Source organism: Aethalodelphis obliquidens, unplaced genomic scaffold (assembly GCF_003676395.1).
Source record: "Aethalodelphis obliquidens isolate GAN/ISIS:26980383/991018 unplaced genomic scaffold, ASM367639v1 scaffold105, whole genome shotgun sequence".
Classification (NCBI taxonomy): domain Eukaryota; kingdom Metazoa; phylum Chordata; class Mammalia; order Artiodactyla; family Delphinidae; genus Aethalodelphis; species Aethalodelphis obliquidens.
Genome location: NW_020838049.1, coordinates 90,811 through 105,239, shown reverse-complemented (window position 1 = coordinate 105,239; position 14,429 = coordinate 90,811). Strand labels below are relative to the sequence as shown.

Below are 14,429 nucleotides of genomic sequence, written 5' to 3'. Positions count from 1 at the left end.
CTTGAGCATCCACAGATTTTGGTAAGCTGGTGCGGGGGGTGTCCTGGAACCAATGCCCTGCAGATACCGAGGAACAACTGTTAGTTGCTGATTTAAGTATATTTACTGCTGTGAACCCATGCAGCTCTCCAGTGCTGAATTTATGTATCCTTTATGTAAGGGCTACTAGCTTGTCAAATGGTAATCTAAGCAGAATCTCTCAATGTATAAAACGTCTCTTGTGAATATGCAGTCTATTTTGTGGGCTGAGTGATGTACTTTAGCTCAAAGAGGTATAACAAACTGTTTAAGTTCTACATTTCCTAAATTATCTAAGTTATACATACCGAAAGTTTGGTTTTGCATCAGACTTGCCTATGATTCAGCTGAAAGCAAGGAATTTTCCTCAGCTCTCTGAATCTCGAGTCTAAATTCCTCATGACAATTATAAACTCTACAGATTGCTTCATACTTTATAAACATAACTGGAGACCACTTAAATTATTCTAAAGAAGAGACACCCATCCTGGAACTAATACTTATCAAAAATGGACCATACTCTCTAAATATTTATTTAGTTCCTTAAAACAATAGGATTAGTCTTTTTAATTCTGGCACAGTGAAACAATTATATAAATATTAATGATTTCCAGCAAATCTAGGTTTTCTTCCTGCTAAAGAAAGAAGAGAATTCATTAGTGTCTGGTGACTTTAGACTTTGTAGATACCTAGTATAGATAATCAGCTCAAGCCCCTATTTTCCTAAAATAGGTAATTTCAGCAAAGATCAATGGTAGAGGAGCTTTGCCTCTTTCCTTGAATTAATCATATCATTATGACCTTAAAAACTTAGCCTAAAAATGCAAAGAAATTGCATGCAAAGGATGGGATCTTTAAAAGTTTATGTTTTTTGGTTTTCCAGATATTAATGAATGTGTATTGAATAGTCTACTCTGTGACAATGGACAATGTAGAAATACTCCTGGAAGTTTTGTCTGTACCTGCCCCAAGGGATTTATATACAAACCTGACCTAAAAACTTGTGAAGGTAAGATGTATTTTTGTTCTTATACCATGTACTTTGCTGCCTTGTGGAATGCCACTGGAAAACCACGAAGGTAAATTAGAGTCACTTCTATTTTAGACAGTTGTGTCCCTTCGTTGAGATTCTGTGATCCTAAATGACACTCCTATGCACTTTGTAAGCTGCTGATGGTACTTACCTGCGATTGGTATTTTATTTGCCATTTATTTTGCATTCAAATGCCATTTAAAAGTATTCACTTTGTATTTGCCTACAATTGGCATTTTATTTGCCATCATTTAATAGATGAAGAAAATACTAGATATGTGCTATTTGAGTTAGTAATTCAGAAATCACACTTACATTTGCTCCAGGTTTTCTGAATAAAAAGATTCAGCCATGTGCTGAACGTAGAGATGTGCTCAGTTACTATTTTTGGCATTCCATCTGGCCTAGAAAAAAAAAATCTATCTAGGTCAGCTTTACTATCTAATGAAGAATATGTGGTAGCAAATGAGACCAAAGTTTAAATATTCATTTGTGCCCAAGACTAGTTTTTAGCAGTAATGTAGACCTGTTTTTGTTTCAGACATCGATGAATGTGAATCAAGTCCTTGCATTAATGGAGTCTGCAAGAACAGCCCGGGCTCTTTTATTTGCGAATGTTCTTCCGAAAGTACTTTGGATCCAACAAAAACCATCTGCATAGGTATTTGTCTTTCTGAGAATGATTTTCCTATGTTTATCAGTGCTGCTGTATTTAATGTCTGCTTTTATTGCAAAAGGGTTTCAGTATGGAAGAACAAAGTTTTAAACGATCATTATTCCTTGTTTCATGATGCTATTCTTGCTGTAATTCCAATGTACATGTTTGAATTTTTGATATAGATTCTATTGTCTATTAAATATCATCACCCCTTTGCCCCTGCAGAAACCATCAAGGGCACTTGTTGGCAGACTGTCATTGATGGGCGATGTGAGATCAACATCAATGGAGCCACGTTAAAGTCCCAGTGTTGTTCGTCCCTTGGTGCTGCCTGGGGGAGTCCGTGCACCCCATGCCAAGTTGGTAAGAGAAGCAGGTGCTGCAGCTCCTGTGCCCACTGGGCACTTTGCTCGGAAAGGGGAAGCCGAGAACTTTGTTCATTTAGGTTCACACGAGAATTTTAGAAGATTTCATTCTGATGACCTCAATGAAACATGTGGCTGAATAGGAAACTAAGGGAAGTGTCAAGGACAAGAATTTTATGTGATTTGGTTAATTTATTGTTTTCCATCACCACGCTGTAATGTAGTTACCTGGAGTTGCTTTCCTAGATCAGCAGTTTCTATTGGCTCTCTCAGGAACCTCATGATTAGGGGTCCTGAACTTTTTACAGGCTCAGATTTTCTTCCCCGCAACATGATTGATGTAAATGCACCACTGTTCATCACTAAACTAAAGTTGTTGCAAAGCTGAGGTTTGAGAGCCTTGCTGATTCAATGTTTAGATATATAGATGTGTGCATTTATATAGTGGGAATGCTGCAGGGCATGAGATCTTCCAGTTCTAGACTTTGTTTTCCACATCCATGTTACAGTAATCCTATAGTGTGATTCATATTTTAGGGCTAATAGCAAGAGAGAAATCGAGTCAATTTCCTTCTTAGTCATCACCTGAGTTTGATCTTTAGGGTACCTTTGGGTCTTTTAGGATATCTCAGATGAATTGAGCTTTATTCAAGGAGACATTTCATTCTTCTCCTTCACCTATGCAATCTCAGAGACACTTTGTCGTCTCAGACTTATTCATAGCAATAAAATCGATTTCGTGTTAAAGGTCCTCTTTCGTGTTTCTTATACCGTGTCATACAAAGTCTGGATATTATCTCAAATTTGTTTTTTGCTTTTTGTTTGTTTTTTGGTACAGATCCCATATGTGGTAAAGGCTATTCAAGAATTAAAGGAACACAGTGTGAAGGTATTTATGATTATTTATAAATCATAAATTTCTGTGTGCATGAAGAATGCTTGTGTTAACTTGGACTGGATAAAGCTGTCATATAACTTCCCAGTGAGAAATGTGTAGCAGGGGAAAAAAAATAATGAGAACTGCCGAACATAACAGACGTGAATTTCACAAGCATATATGCTATTGCCAGCGTCAGATCACTGTGGCCAAAGGGCAGGGTGGCTGAAAATGCTTTAGGTTGACCATAGTTTTGAGTGACTACAATTTCAAACTGCTGCCTATGAGGAAGACAAAAAAGGAAGTTTTTGATGAGGCTATAAAATTTGCAGTTTTCTTGGTTTGTCCTGGTTTTTCGTTGTTGTTGTTGTTGTTGTTTGTTTGTTTCATGGTCACAGATGATGAGAAGGACATACTCTATTGCCTCGTTTTTGAAAGTCTATATGGATTCTCTCCAGTTTCCTGTGATTTTTTTCTCATGGAGTCCCAGATAGACATAGGTCAGGGTGACTAACACAACCTGACATGACACAGCAGCTGAAAAATTTTTTAAACAGCAATTAGTCCCATATGTGGAATGAAATGAACTTTTTTTCTCAGTTAAAATAAAGAGGAACACTACATCCCCCACCCAAGGTCTTGCTTTCCAAATGATGACTGAATCCTTTGGCCTGTCTCTGGTCCAGACCCACTGTTAATAAGTTATCTGACCTCAGCAGCACATTTTGGTACACAAGTGGTCAGAACAAAACAAAACAAAACAATCCAAAGAAGGTAAATTTCCCCCTCCCAATTTATTTCTCTTATGAGGAAAGATTTAAAATATCTTTTTCAACATCCCTGGCTTGGAAAGTTATTTCTTCTAAATAGAGACACAGTGTGTGTGAGTTTCTTGACTAACGCTCCCCTTTTTTGGCATTGGCAAGTAAGTGCCTTTCTTTGGGTTAACTTGGTGGTGAATATTTTTCCAAAAAAAATGTGCAGAGAACATAATGCTCTCCATTAAGCAAACTGGGAAGGACTAGTACATTTGAGACAGATGCAATGAATGATGAATGAATGAACATGAGCATCTTCCACCACTCAAGCTGGGACCACCAAGGCTTTGACAGAACAGCCTGAGACCATTGCTGAGTTAGAACTAGATACACACTTTCTTGGGATGTCTCAGCACTTCTCAAAGGAGACTCTTGACTGGCCCCACACATTCCTCGATGATGGATTTGTTTTCTATGCTCATCTTCAAGCTACTTCTTCTTTGCTAGTTTGGAAGACCAGGCTTCTCTACTCACTTGCAGCCCTCTGGTCTCATAAAGCTAATTGTACGGCCCCTGGGAGCCTTACCTGAGATGTCTATAGTACCCAGACCTGTCCCCAAGAACTCCCACCAGCTCCGTGTCTTTACAACTCAAAAATTACTCCCTGAGACTGATGGAGAAACTGTTATATCTTTGGTAATAGGTGGGTTCAGTCTGGTTGCTTTTCAAACATCCCAGAAATTCTACATGAATTATTTGGAGGCAAACTAGTTTTGTAAACTTATCAGGTTTAAAATGATATTTTCAGTTGTGGTAATAATATGACTCCATGAATGGAATGAAGTAGAATGATGTTATACAGATATATTAACTTCATGCTTTTTTTTCCTTCATAGATATAGATGAATGTGAAGTGTTCCCAGGAGTATGCAAAAATGGCTTATGTGTTAACTCTAAGGGATCGTTTAAGTGTCAGTGTCCCAGTGGGATGACTTTGGATGCCACAGGGAGGATTTGCCTAGGTAAATACTGTTCATTATTTTTCTAATGAATATTTCTTAATGATTGTTTAAAACTCAGTTAACAAGATAGAGCTGAATATTTGGTTCTAAGTACAGACACACACACACATCCCAAATTCAGCATTTCTATTAGGATGCATTGTGGTTTCCTTGGCAAATAGCCTTCCTGACTCAGCTCTTTATTAATTCTTTATAAAAAGAGTAGAGAACATGTCAGTGAAGAGGAACTTTAGTTCTTTAGAACAATAACTGTGATGGATAACAATAGAGCTCTTAAATCTGCCCTCCATGGGCCATGGACAGAGAATTCTAGGTGACTGGTAAGTAGAACACTTTTGCTTAATTGGAAACTGTAGCCTTAGCCTGCTAGGCAGGGCTGCTGTAAGCCAGAAGGACAGGTCTTTGCAGGAAACTCTTGTGGGTATCAGGAGTGAAGAGTGTAACAGCCTGAGGAGTGAACCTGAGGGAACGAAAGCTGTTGTCAATATCAGCCATGATGAGATTCTCCATGACGACTGCTAGAACCCAAGTGACAATGATGTGGAAGAGACTGTACACCAAACCCTGAATTCTTAGAAAGCTGCCCTGTGGACTCACAGTGGCAGCAGATTTGAGATCCCACAGTCATGCTTGCGGGGTCTTAGGCTTATTCTGGTGTTACTACTATGGCTTCTGACTGCCAGGAACATGTCCTTTGGATCACTGGTTTCAGAGTCCGTGACTCTGGAAGTGATGCTCAGCTATGTTGTATATCTGAAACCACTCTGAAGAGCATCTTTAATGAAGGACCACTGTAGGTGGTTGAAAGAGTGGCATGCAGTTAAGGGATTTGCATCCTTTATGAATTAGGATTAATCAGCCTTTAAATATAAAACTTTATGGTTTATAATGTAAGCAATACAGAATAGAAAAGCTGGAATTCAGAGGCTAGAGTCTTTTCATAACTATGGATGTCAGTTAATCCTATTCTGAGTCTCAGCTTCTTTGTTTAGGAGGTATCAGCATGTAATGAGAACGCTTTTCCAGGTTCTTCAGTTGAAACATGCTCCAGTGTTTAGTTTAGGATTCATTTTGAAATTAACCATCTTAATTAATAGAGGCAACCCAGATGTGAAGTTGCTCAGAAGGCTTCAGTAGCCTTCTAACATTAAAGGAAGCTCACACTCCCACAAGTATCCAGAAGAATGTGCACAAAAGCACATGTTGAGGTGAAAGAAATACTTGAGAAGAGGAGTGGATGGCTTTTCTTTGCTGTTTTTTCCTCTTTAATCACAAGTAGGGCAGTCCTCATTTCAGAGTTTACTATTCCACCTCTCCAAAAATGAAGTGGATCTGAGAAAAAGGTGCTGGTGCTAGCTGAGATGTTCTCCAACAATAAAGACTGCAGTTGGCTTTCAGCTAGAGAGACGTCAAGACATCATGAAGTGCATGCACTGGTAATAGGCATAGGGAGAAAATAGGTACAGGGAGAAACCATCTCCCAAAAGAGCATTGCAGGATTTCTTTGAATACTGCTCCTTATGTAGAATTATCAGAAAATAACTAGAGTTCAAAGGATACTTGCCACAAGAAGAGGTGCACATAAGTAAGAGCTGCCAGCTAAGAGTCTTTATTAAGAAGGAAAACTGGGCTTCCCTGGTGGCGCAGTGGTTGAGAGTCCGCCTGCCGATGCAGGGGACGCGGGTTCGTGCCCCGGTCCGGGAAGATCCCACGTGCCACAGAGCGGCTGGGCCTGTGAGCCATGGCCACTGAGCCTGCGCGTCCAGAGCCTGTGCTCCGCAACGGGAGAGGCCACAACAGTGAGAGGCCCGCGTACCATAAAATAAGAAGGAAAACCCACCACCAAGCCTAGGTTCCTTGGAGGGAAAAAAATTAATTTCAGTCAATAAGTTTGTAGTAAATCGTTATGTGTCCTGTGCTTTGCCTAACACAACGTTGGCAGTTTGCGGCAGTGAGAACAGAGCAGCTCTCCTCAGCTTCCCTCCGTTCGTTCCCTCTGGCAGATATCCGCCTGGAAACCTGCTTCCTGGGGTACGAGGATGAGGAGTGCACCTTGCCCGTGGTTGGCCGCCACCGCATGGACGCCTGCTGCTGCTCCGTCGGGGCAGCCTGGGGGACCGAGGAGTGCGAGGAGTGTCCCCTGAGGAACACACCTGAGTACGAGGAACTCTGTCCCAGAGGACCCGGATTCGCCACAAAAGAAATTACAAATGGAAAGCCTTTCTTCAAAGGTACAGTGGTTTCAGTGGTTGATTACTCTTCTGTTAGGTCAAAAGGATGCATTTTCAGGAGCACAGAGTTCTACTGACAGAATTACAATGAATGTCATCAGTGCGGTCATCCCTGGATCATTTCAGCGTGCCTTCTTTGATTTCTGAATTTTATACGGCAAAATGTTCACTCTGTCACGGATTTTCTTTTTCTACATCTCAGGACTTTCTGAGTCACTTGCCTCTCCCGTGTAGTCACTGTTAAGCATTAAATAGATTTTAATACTATCCTAAAGCTAAGCATAAACGAAAGAAAAATCTTCTTGGGAGATGTTTATGCCATCTACTAAAGCCCTAGAGGTAACCTTTATCTGCTGATTTGAAGCATCCAAGTCACTGTGGTCCACCTGACTATAGATAATGGTGTGAGAGGCCCGGTGACAGGTCCTCTTTGTCCAAATACAGCAAAATTCATTCCTATGCCAAACACTCCAGTGACTTATAGTTCAAATTTTATTTTCTTATGCTATAATATAAAACCCATGTAAAAAAAAAAAGGAAGTTACAGATTTAATCTAATTCCAAAATTGAGTTAACTTCTTATGCACAATGATACAGACCCTGTTTACTTCAGCATATGGAAAAATCATAATTGGTTTCTCAGAATTCCGATTATTCAGGGAGGCCCAGCTTATGTTCTCAGTATAGAGTTTTGTGTCGGTTGCCCATTGTGTCTGGACCTACTTATTATACTTCATAACTAAATGAATTTCTAAAAGTGGGAAATGAGTATATAAATATCACTTAATTATCCTTATATTAAAAAGTGTAGACTTTTTTTCTACTGAGCATTTGGTTCAAGAAGTCCTGGGGTTAAAATTGTACTGTCTAGAGAGACAGTTTCTAGACGGCCCTCTAAAATGTCTCTTAAGTAAATTCAAAGGAACTTGGATGATTTGCTTACAAAAGCTGTGGCAATCCATTACCGCAGAAGGACTAGATGTTCTTGAGATTTAATCTGCCAGTTCTGTATCTCATGACATTAGGTAGAAATGAACTTGCATTTCTCGAGCTCTAGGTCTTGCTTTAGAAAGGCCCCTAAAAGGGGAAACTCAGATTACTCAAATTACATGTTACATATGCAGTCTTCAAGAAACTCTTGTACATATTAATTATATTAACGCAAACTTCATATTAATTGAGAAAATATTTTAAATTAGTACACATTATTTGAGAACATGTTTTAAATAGTATACGTCACTTGTAAGGAGTTAAAATTATAAATGGCATCTCCTTTGAAATTCTTATTTTTAGGTATTAAAAAAAAGCATCAGAAAGCTAAGGGAATAGCTCATTCCACTACATACTCAATTGCTTGCTGTAGGACAATATATTTGAAAATCTTCCACCTGCCTTACATATAGACACTAGTGGTTTAGAATTTCTTATTCTTTCATTCGGAAAATAGTTCAGCGTTTGGTGTGTGCTGGGCTTTTAGAAGTCCAAATAAACCCACTCTTTACTTCTTCAATAATGCTTTCTAAAATGTAGAAGTTTAAAAGTCTAGGTCTGTTTACAAAGTCCTATTTCTCATGGATCATCACATATTTTTTAAAATGAGTATGACCAAGACCCTCTAACTTCCTGGGTTTAAAATGGGGTGTTGAGATCTCCTAATTGGTCACTTACGGACTTTTCCCACATTTAATTTTCCTTGAAGACATCAATGAGTGCAAGATGATTCCCACCCTCTGCACCCATGGCAAGTGCAGAAACACCATCGGCAGCTTCAAGTGCAGGTGTGACAGTGGCTTTGCTCTGGATTCTGAAGAAAGGAACTGCACAGGTCAGTGAAGGGGCTCACCCTGGAGGGATACCCTCTGGAACTCTTGGTCTTAAACATGTTGCCACAAGAAGTAAAGCTATCCTGAGGCTCATCTGCTGCCACTTGCTGCTTTTGTGCAGACATCGATGAATGCCGCATCTCTCCCGACCTCTGTGGCCGAGGCCAGTGCGTGAACACCCCCGGGGACTTTGAGTGCAAGTGCGATGAAGGCTACGAAAGTGGATTCATGATGATGAAGAACTGCATGGGTGAGTGCGTGACCATTTGATCAGCCCAGGGAAGAAACATTCCAAGAAGCTTTGGTGACTCATCGCCTATGTCGGTTCTTCCTGCTCCCCCAGTGCGCTGGTCTCCTGACCAGTGAGTCACGCATTGGACTGTGGCAGAGGGAGACTGACATGTGGAAGGAATGAGGGAATTCATGCTCTGGGGCAGCGGGTGGCCTCGGACACCAGGTATGGGTCCCTGAGAAGTGAGTTTAACACCTGGAATAGACACCCCAGGGAAGAGAGAACAATTCAAACATAAGCTATATTAGGGGTCACGTTCTAGGGTTTCTGTTCATCATTTTTAGCAAAGGAGATTGATTAAGATAGTTTCATTAGATCAGGTTCCCTAGCAACAGGACTGAGATGGGGGTATTTTTTGAGGGGGTGCTCTTAGGAGGAACCTGTAAGGAAGTGAGGGAAGCAGCTTAGGGCAGGGGAAGAAGAGAAGCAAGTTGTTCGACTGGATTTTAGGTTTAACCTGATCCCACAGGGGCCTTGGAGTGTGAAGAGTACCCGAGGGCTGTCCCACCTCGAGGCCAGGAGGCTGAGATTTTATACTCCCACGTCAGTTCAAGCAGTTATTGGCCATGGGCAGCCCCCAGCATGGGAGCGGGGTGTAATTTCTCACCTCCCGGGCATTTCTGAGTGAGGTGGATAACGGTTCTCCAACAAGGACACCTGCGAGCCATTAGCAGCAACTGGGCAATGAGTGCACTGGCCTGGTCGTGGGGCCCTGGCAGGACGACCACCCACAGCTTCAACAGGGGTCATTTCCACTTTGCAGATATTGACGAGTGTCAGAGAGATCCTCTGCTGTGCCGAGGAGGCGTGTGCCTAAACACCGAGGGAAGTTACCGCTGTGAATGTCCTCCTGGCCATCAGCTGTCCCCCAACATCTCAGCATGTATAGGTAAGGAGGAAGACCACTTACCTGCCGGCAGTCGTTCGGCCCACACCCCTGCCAGAGTCCGAGGCTTACGGCGGGGTGCTTGGTATTCTCATCTTCTATACAGACATCAACGAGTGTGAACTGAGCGCGCACCTCTGCCCCCACGGCCGCTGCGTGAACCTCATAGGGAAGTACCAGTGTGCCTGCAACCCCGGCTACCACTCCACCCCCGACAGGCTGTTTTGTGTTGGTAAGTTCTGTTTGGTATGTTATTTATTTTCTTTAGTCTCTTTCGAGTTCTGTTTCCATCGCTAGTTACTTTTACTTAATCTTTCCTGTTTTTCTGGAGGGAAAGGTCTTCTCATGGTGGCTCACGATCTTTGGATCTCACCTCCCCCATCTGTTTAAAGAACCAATTCAGTGAAGGCTGTACAGTGTTTTAGCTCTAGCAAGTATAATTTGACCCATGCTGCTTTGACTAGTGAACGGTAGCACACGCTTTGTTTCTGCCTATGCACACCCAGGCACATCAGCCAGTACCCAGGCACATCAGCCACATTTATTTCAGTACCGCCTGAAATAAATGCAGCCTGGTGAGTGCCGGGAGGAAGACAGAAAGCTTAGGGTGTGATCTCCACCCTTAGGTGGTTTGGAGCAGCTCAGAGATTCCAAAGAATAATTATTGGGAAGAAGACCATAGCATGTTTATAGCTTACAATGCACTAGAGGCCAAGTCTGGCAGTCCTTAAAAATGAGGTTTTGTGGGACAAGCGTTTTGCTTTGTGGCTGGCCCTTAGGAGGTTTAGTTGTGCTGGGAAGAGCGGCACAGAAAGTCCCATGGCTTTAGAGTCAAAGTGAAACTTTGTAGAAACAGCCAGTTTTTGCCTGGTTTGAGGTATACCCCATGTGGAACTGCCAAGTCTCACATGGTTTCTACCCAGAATCATAAATCAGCCCAAATTCTTCTGAAGCATGGCTCAGGACAACTCAGAACTCCAGCTCAGGTCCTTGAAAAGGACTGGAACCTCAGCCAAACTGAATGTCAAGTTTGTAACGGAATCTGTGACCCAGAGAATTTCACCCACGTGCCTACTGTTGTCCCTAAGATATGTTCTAGCGCCCAGCACTTCTCCTGCATTGTGTGTGGCACACCATACGTTGTGTTCATCTGACTCCCCAACTGCAGTATAAATATTATGAAGGCAGGGAGAGTGTCCATCTCATTCCCTGTTAGATTCTCATCTGTAGCACATAGTAGGTGTAGTTAATATTTGTGGAAGGAACCAAACAATGCAGTGACTTGCAGTTGCCCTGGGATGCTTGTATAATTTTGTATTTTGTTTTATTTATTTGACCCACACGTACCTGAAAACTTCAGACATGTGCCATCATCACAAACACAGAGGAAGGTGATATTATTTTCCTTTTTCTTAGACATCGATGAATGCAGCATAATGAACGGTGGCTGTGAGACCTTCTGCACAAACTCTGAAGGTAGCTATGAATGCAGCTGTCAGCCAGGATTCGCACTAATGCCTGATCAGAGGTCCTGCACTGGTAAGTCAGTTTTAGCTTCCTGGGAACTCTCTCACTAACAGGTCCCTATGTGGAGTGGTTCAGGCTTTGGAGTCAGACAGTCCTGAATTCAAAGCTTTGTTTTGTCACTTTTTTGGCTGTGCGTCCTCGATGAAGATCTTTGGCATCTGATCCCTCATCTATAAAAGGGGGCTCAGACTGCCCGTGTGGAAGAGCATGTCCAGCACTCAGCACAGGACCTGGCGCGTGCTCAATACGTGGAATATAAAATACATTGTCTTGATTGATCAGAGTTTTGAAGAATCTGATCTCATGGCCTATTTCAGGGCTACTCAGGGTGTGTACCTTGGACGGGCAGCCTCAGTACCACCTGAGAAAGTGTTAGAAATGCAACATCTCAGGCCCCACCCCAGACCTACTGAATCCGAAACTCCTACGGGGGCATCTCAGTAGTCTGTTTGCACAAGCCTTCCAAGTGATTTTGGATTTGTGCTAAAATGTGAGAACTGCTGGTCTCATTTACACTGCCTGTTGTACCACATGGGCTAGAAGAGCCATGTAGTCAGCCGGAGATGGGAAATGAAGTGGGTAATGTGGATTTTCATTTTGGCTCAGGTTAAGAAGAAAACTTAGGTTTAGGAACCAAAGTTATTTTATTGGACCTAGTAAAATCTACGTTAAAAGCCCTAGACATAAATTCAGCTATAAAAATTAAATTTTGAAAATCTAAGCAGATATGCTTATTTCAAGCATTTTTTATCTTAAAATATCTGTAAAACAGCAAATAATGGACATTAGGCATTTAAATTTGACAATTAGAAAAATAAGATTCATAATCATTTTTGAATGATAAATTTGTATCAGAGATAAAAGTGTCAATTAAATGGTGGTCTTTTTTTTTTTCTTGAGTTTGGACTTTACCTAAATGCTTATTACATTTTATTAAAATTTTATTACCTATGTAGTACTAGTAGTAGCTAATTTATTGAACACTTAGTATGTGTTCAAGTACTTGTGTTCACAAGTACTGATATGCATTTTTTTTTTTTTTTAATGATGGTCTTTTAAGTGCATGTGGGCCTCCATCCTGAACTGTATGTTATAAATCTTGAAAATGGTTCTCCCCTTGTTTACCCAAGATAACCTGATGGGGTAGTTTATGTAAAGTGTCATTTGGATTTCAGAGCTAACAGTCTTATGCGAGCAGGCTGAAGTTACTTGACTTGGGTCACTTAACTTTTTCATCAATGATTAATGGAACCCTATCAACAACATGCCATTGTTGGTTTTATTCTCTGCAGACATTGATGAGTGTGAGGATAACCCCAATATCTGTGATGGTGGTCAGTGTACAAACATACCTGGAGAGTACAGGTGCTTGTGTTATGATGGATTCATGGCATCTGAAGACATGAAGACTTGTGTAGGTAAGCAAAAAAGACAGAATTTTCCAATTTGCTAGTTATTCACAAGCACTGTTAAATTACATAAAGATTTGTTTGGGTAGTGAATAGATCCTAAGGGAAAAGTAAGAATATTTAGGAGCATAATACTAATAATAATCCAAAGCTAGCACTCCAAAAAGCAACTCTCTTGTGACTGTGATATGATGCTCTTGTCAGATATGGTGTATGGACTGAGCTAACCATTGGTCAACTCCAGTGACCAAAAGACACTTCTTTTATGTCTATGCATTATTTCTGTCCACTTAACCCTCCTTTTGCTGTGACTAGAGTTTAGTTTGCTTAAGGCAAGCAAAACTTTTTTCTGACAAGAATGCAATAAATCCTAGAATGGATTGTTTTGGAGAGTTTCTATTGCTGTCTTCAAATCTATCAGACTTTTTAATGTAATATCTAATCTGCCTTTAATCCCATTTAGTGTATTTTTAATCTCAGACATTGCAGTTTTCACCTCTAAAAGTTTGATTTGGGTCTTTTTTTTGATATCTTCTGTGTCTCTACTTAATATATCCAATAATTTCTCTAGCTTTTTAAATACGGGAATACAGTTATAATAACTGTTTTAATGTCCTTGTCTACTAATTCTATCACCCGTGTCAATTCTGGATCATTTCAATAAATTGACTTTCCTCTTCATTATGGGCTATATTTTCCTCCATCATTGAATGCCTGGTAATTTTTGCTTGGATGCCAGACATTATAAATTTTGCCTTACTAGGTTCTGAATATTTTTCTATTCCGAAGCTTTATTTTGGAACATAGTTATTTGGAAACAGATCGGTTCTTTCAAAGTCTTGCTTTGAAGCTTTTAAGCAGCAGTTAGGGTAGGGCTAATTTTCTCTGTCGCTGAGGCAGGATCCTTCTGGACACTCTACTCACTTCCCTGTGAATTACAAGGTTTTCCAGTCTGGCTGGTAGGAGAAGGCACAATTCTACGCCTTCTGGGAACTCTGATGATTGTTCCCTCTAATTCTTTTGGATGGTGCTTACTCCAGAATCGAGAGTTTCCTTACATGAATATACTGATCACTACTCATCTGGGTGCTTGACTGGGACCCTCTGCAGATCTCTGGAGTTGTCTCTCCTTCTCTCTCTCTGTACATCTCTTTTCTGTCCTTTACTCAGCCCTATGAACTCTAGCTACCTTGGCCTTCCCCCTCACCTCTTCGACTCATGGACATTTCCTGGTTCCATCTGTCATCCCCCTCCCTATGCCATTGCCTTAAAACTCTCCCTACACAGTAATCTGGGGCATTTGTAGAACCCATCTAGTTTGTTTTTTCTCTCAGGGATCATTGTTTTTTGTTGCCTATATCGTCCTTTCTTGTTGTTGGTATTTTAGGTGAGAAGGTAAATTTGGTTCCTATTACTCCATCTTGGCCAGAAGCAAGAGTCTAGAATTGAAATTTTAAAATCACATCCCATTTGTATCTTTCAAAAACGCTTACCGAATATTTGTGAAGTCCTAGAAATTAAAGTGAATGT

General features: G+C 41.0%; 1 protein-coding gene across 1 annotated transcript in view; it reads left to right on the top strand.

Annotated features, from left to right (window-relative positions):
- FBN1 (fibrillin 1) overlaps window positions 1–14,429 on the top strand; it is a 253,488-nt gene that overhangs the window by 155,445 nt on the left and 83,614 nt on the right. Inside the window, exons 20-31 of the mRNA XM_027096594.1 lie at window positions 902–1,027; window positions 1,593–1,712; window positions 1,935–2,072; window positions 2,913–2,963; window positions 4,606–4,731; window positions 6,735–6,962; window positions 8,662–8,787; window positions 8,907–9,035; window positions 9,841–9,966; window positions 10,070–10,195; window positions 11,380–11,502; window positions 12,783–12,908. Coding sequence (XP_026952395.1) covers window positions 902–1,027; window positions 1,593–1,712; window positions 1,935–2,072; window positions 2,913–2,963; window positions 4,606–4,731; window positions 6,735–6,962; window positions 8,662–8,787; window positions 8,907–9,035; window positions 9,841–9,966; window positions 10,070–10,195; window positions 11,380–11,502; window positions 12,783–12,908 — 1,545 coding nt within the window. The remainder of the gene's footprint in view (window positions 1–901; window positions 1,028–1,592; window positions 1,713–1,934; window positions 2,073–2,912; window positions 2,964–4,605; window positions 4,732–6,734; window positions 6,963–8,661; window positions 8,788–8,906; window positions 9,036–9,840; window positions 9,967–10,069; window positions 10,196–11,379; window positions 11,503–12,782; window positions 12,909–14,429) is intronic.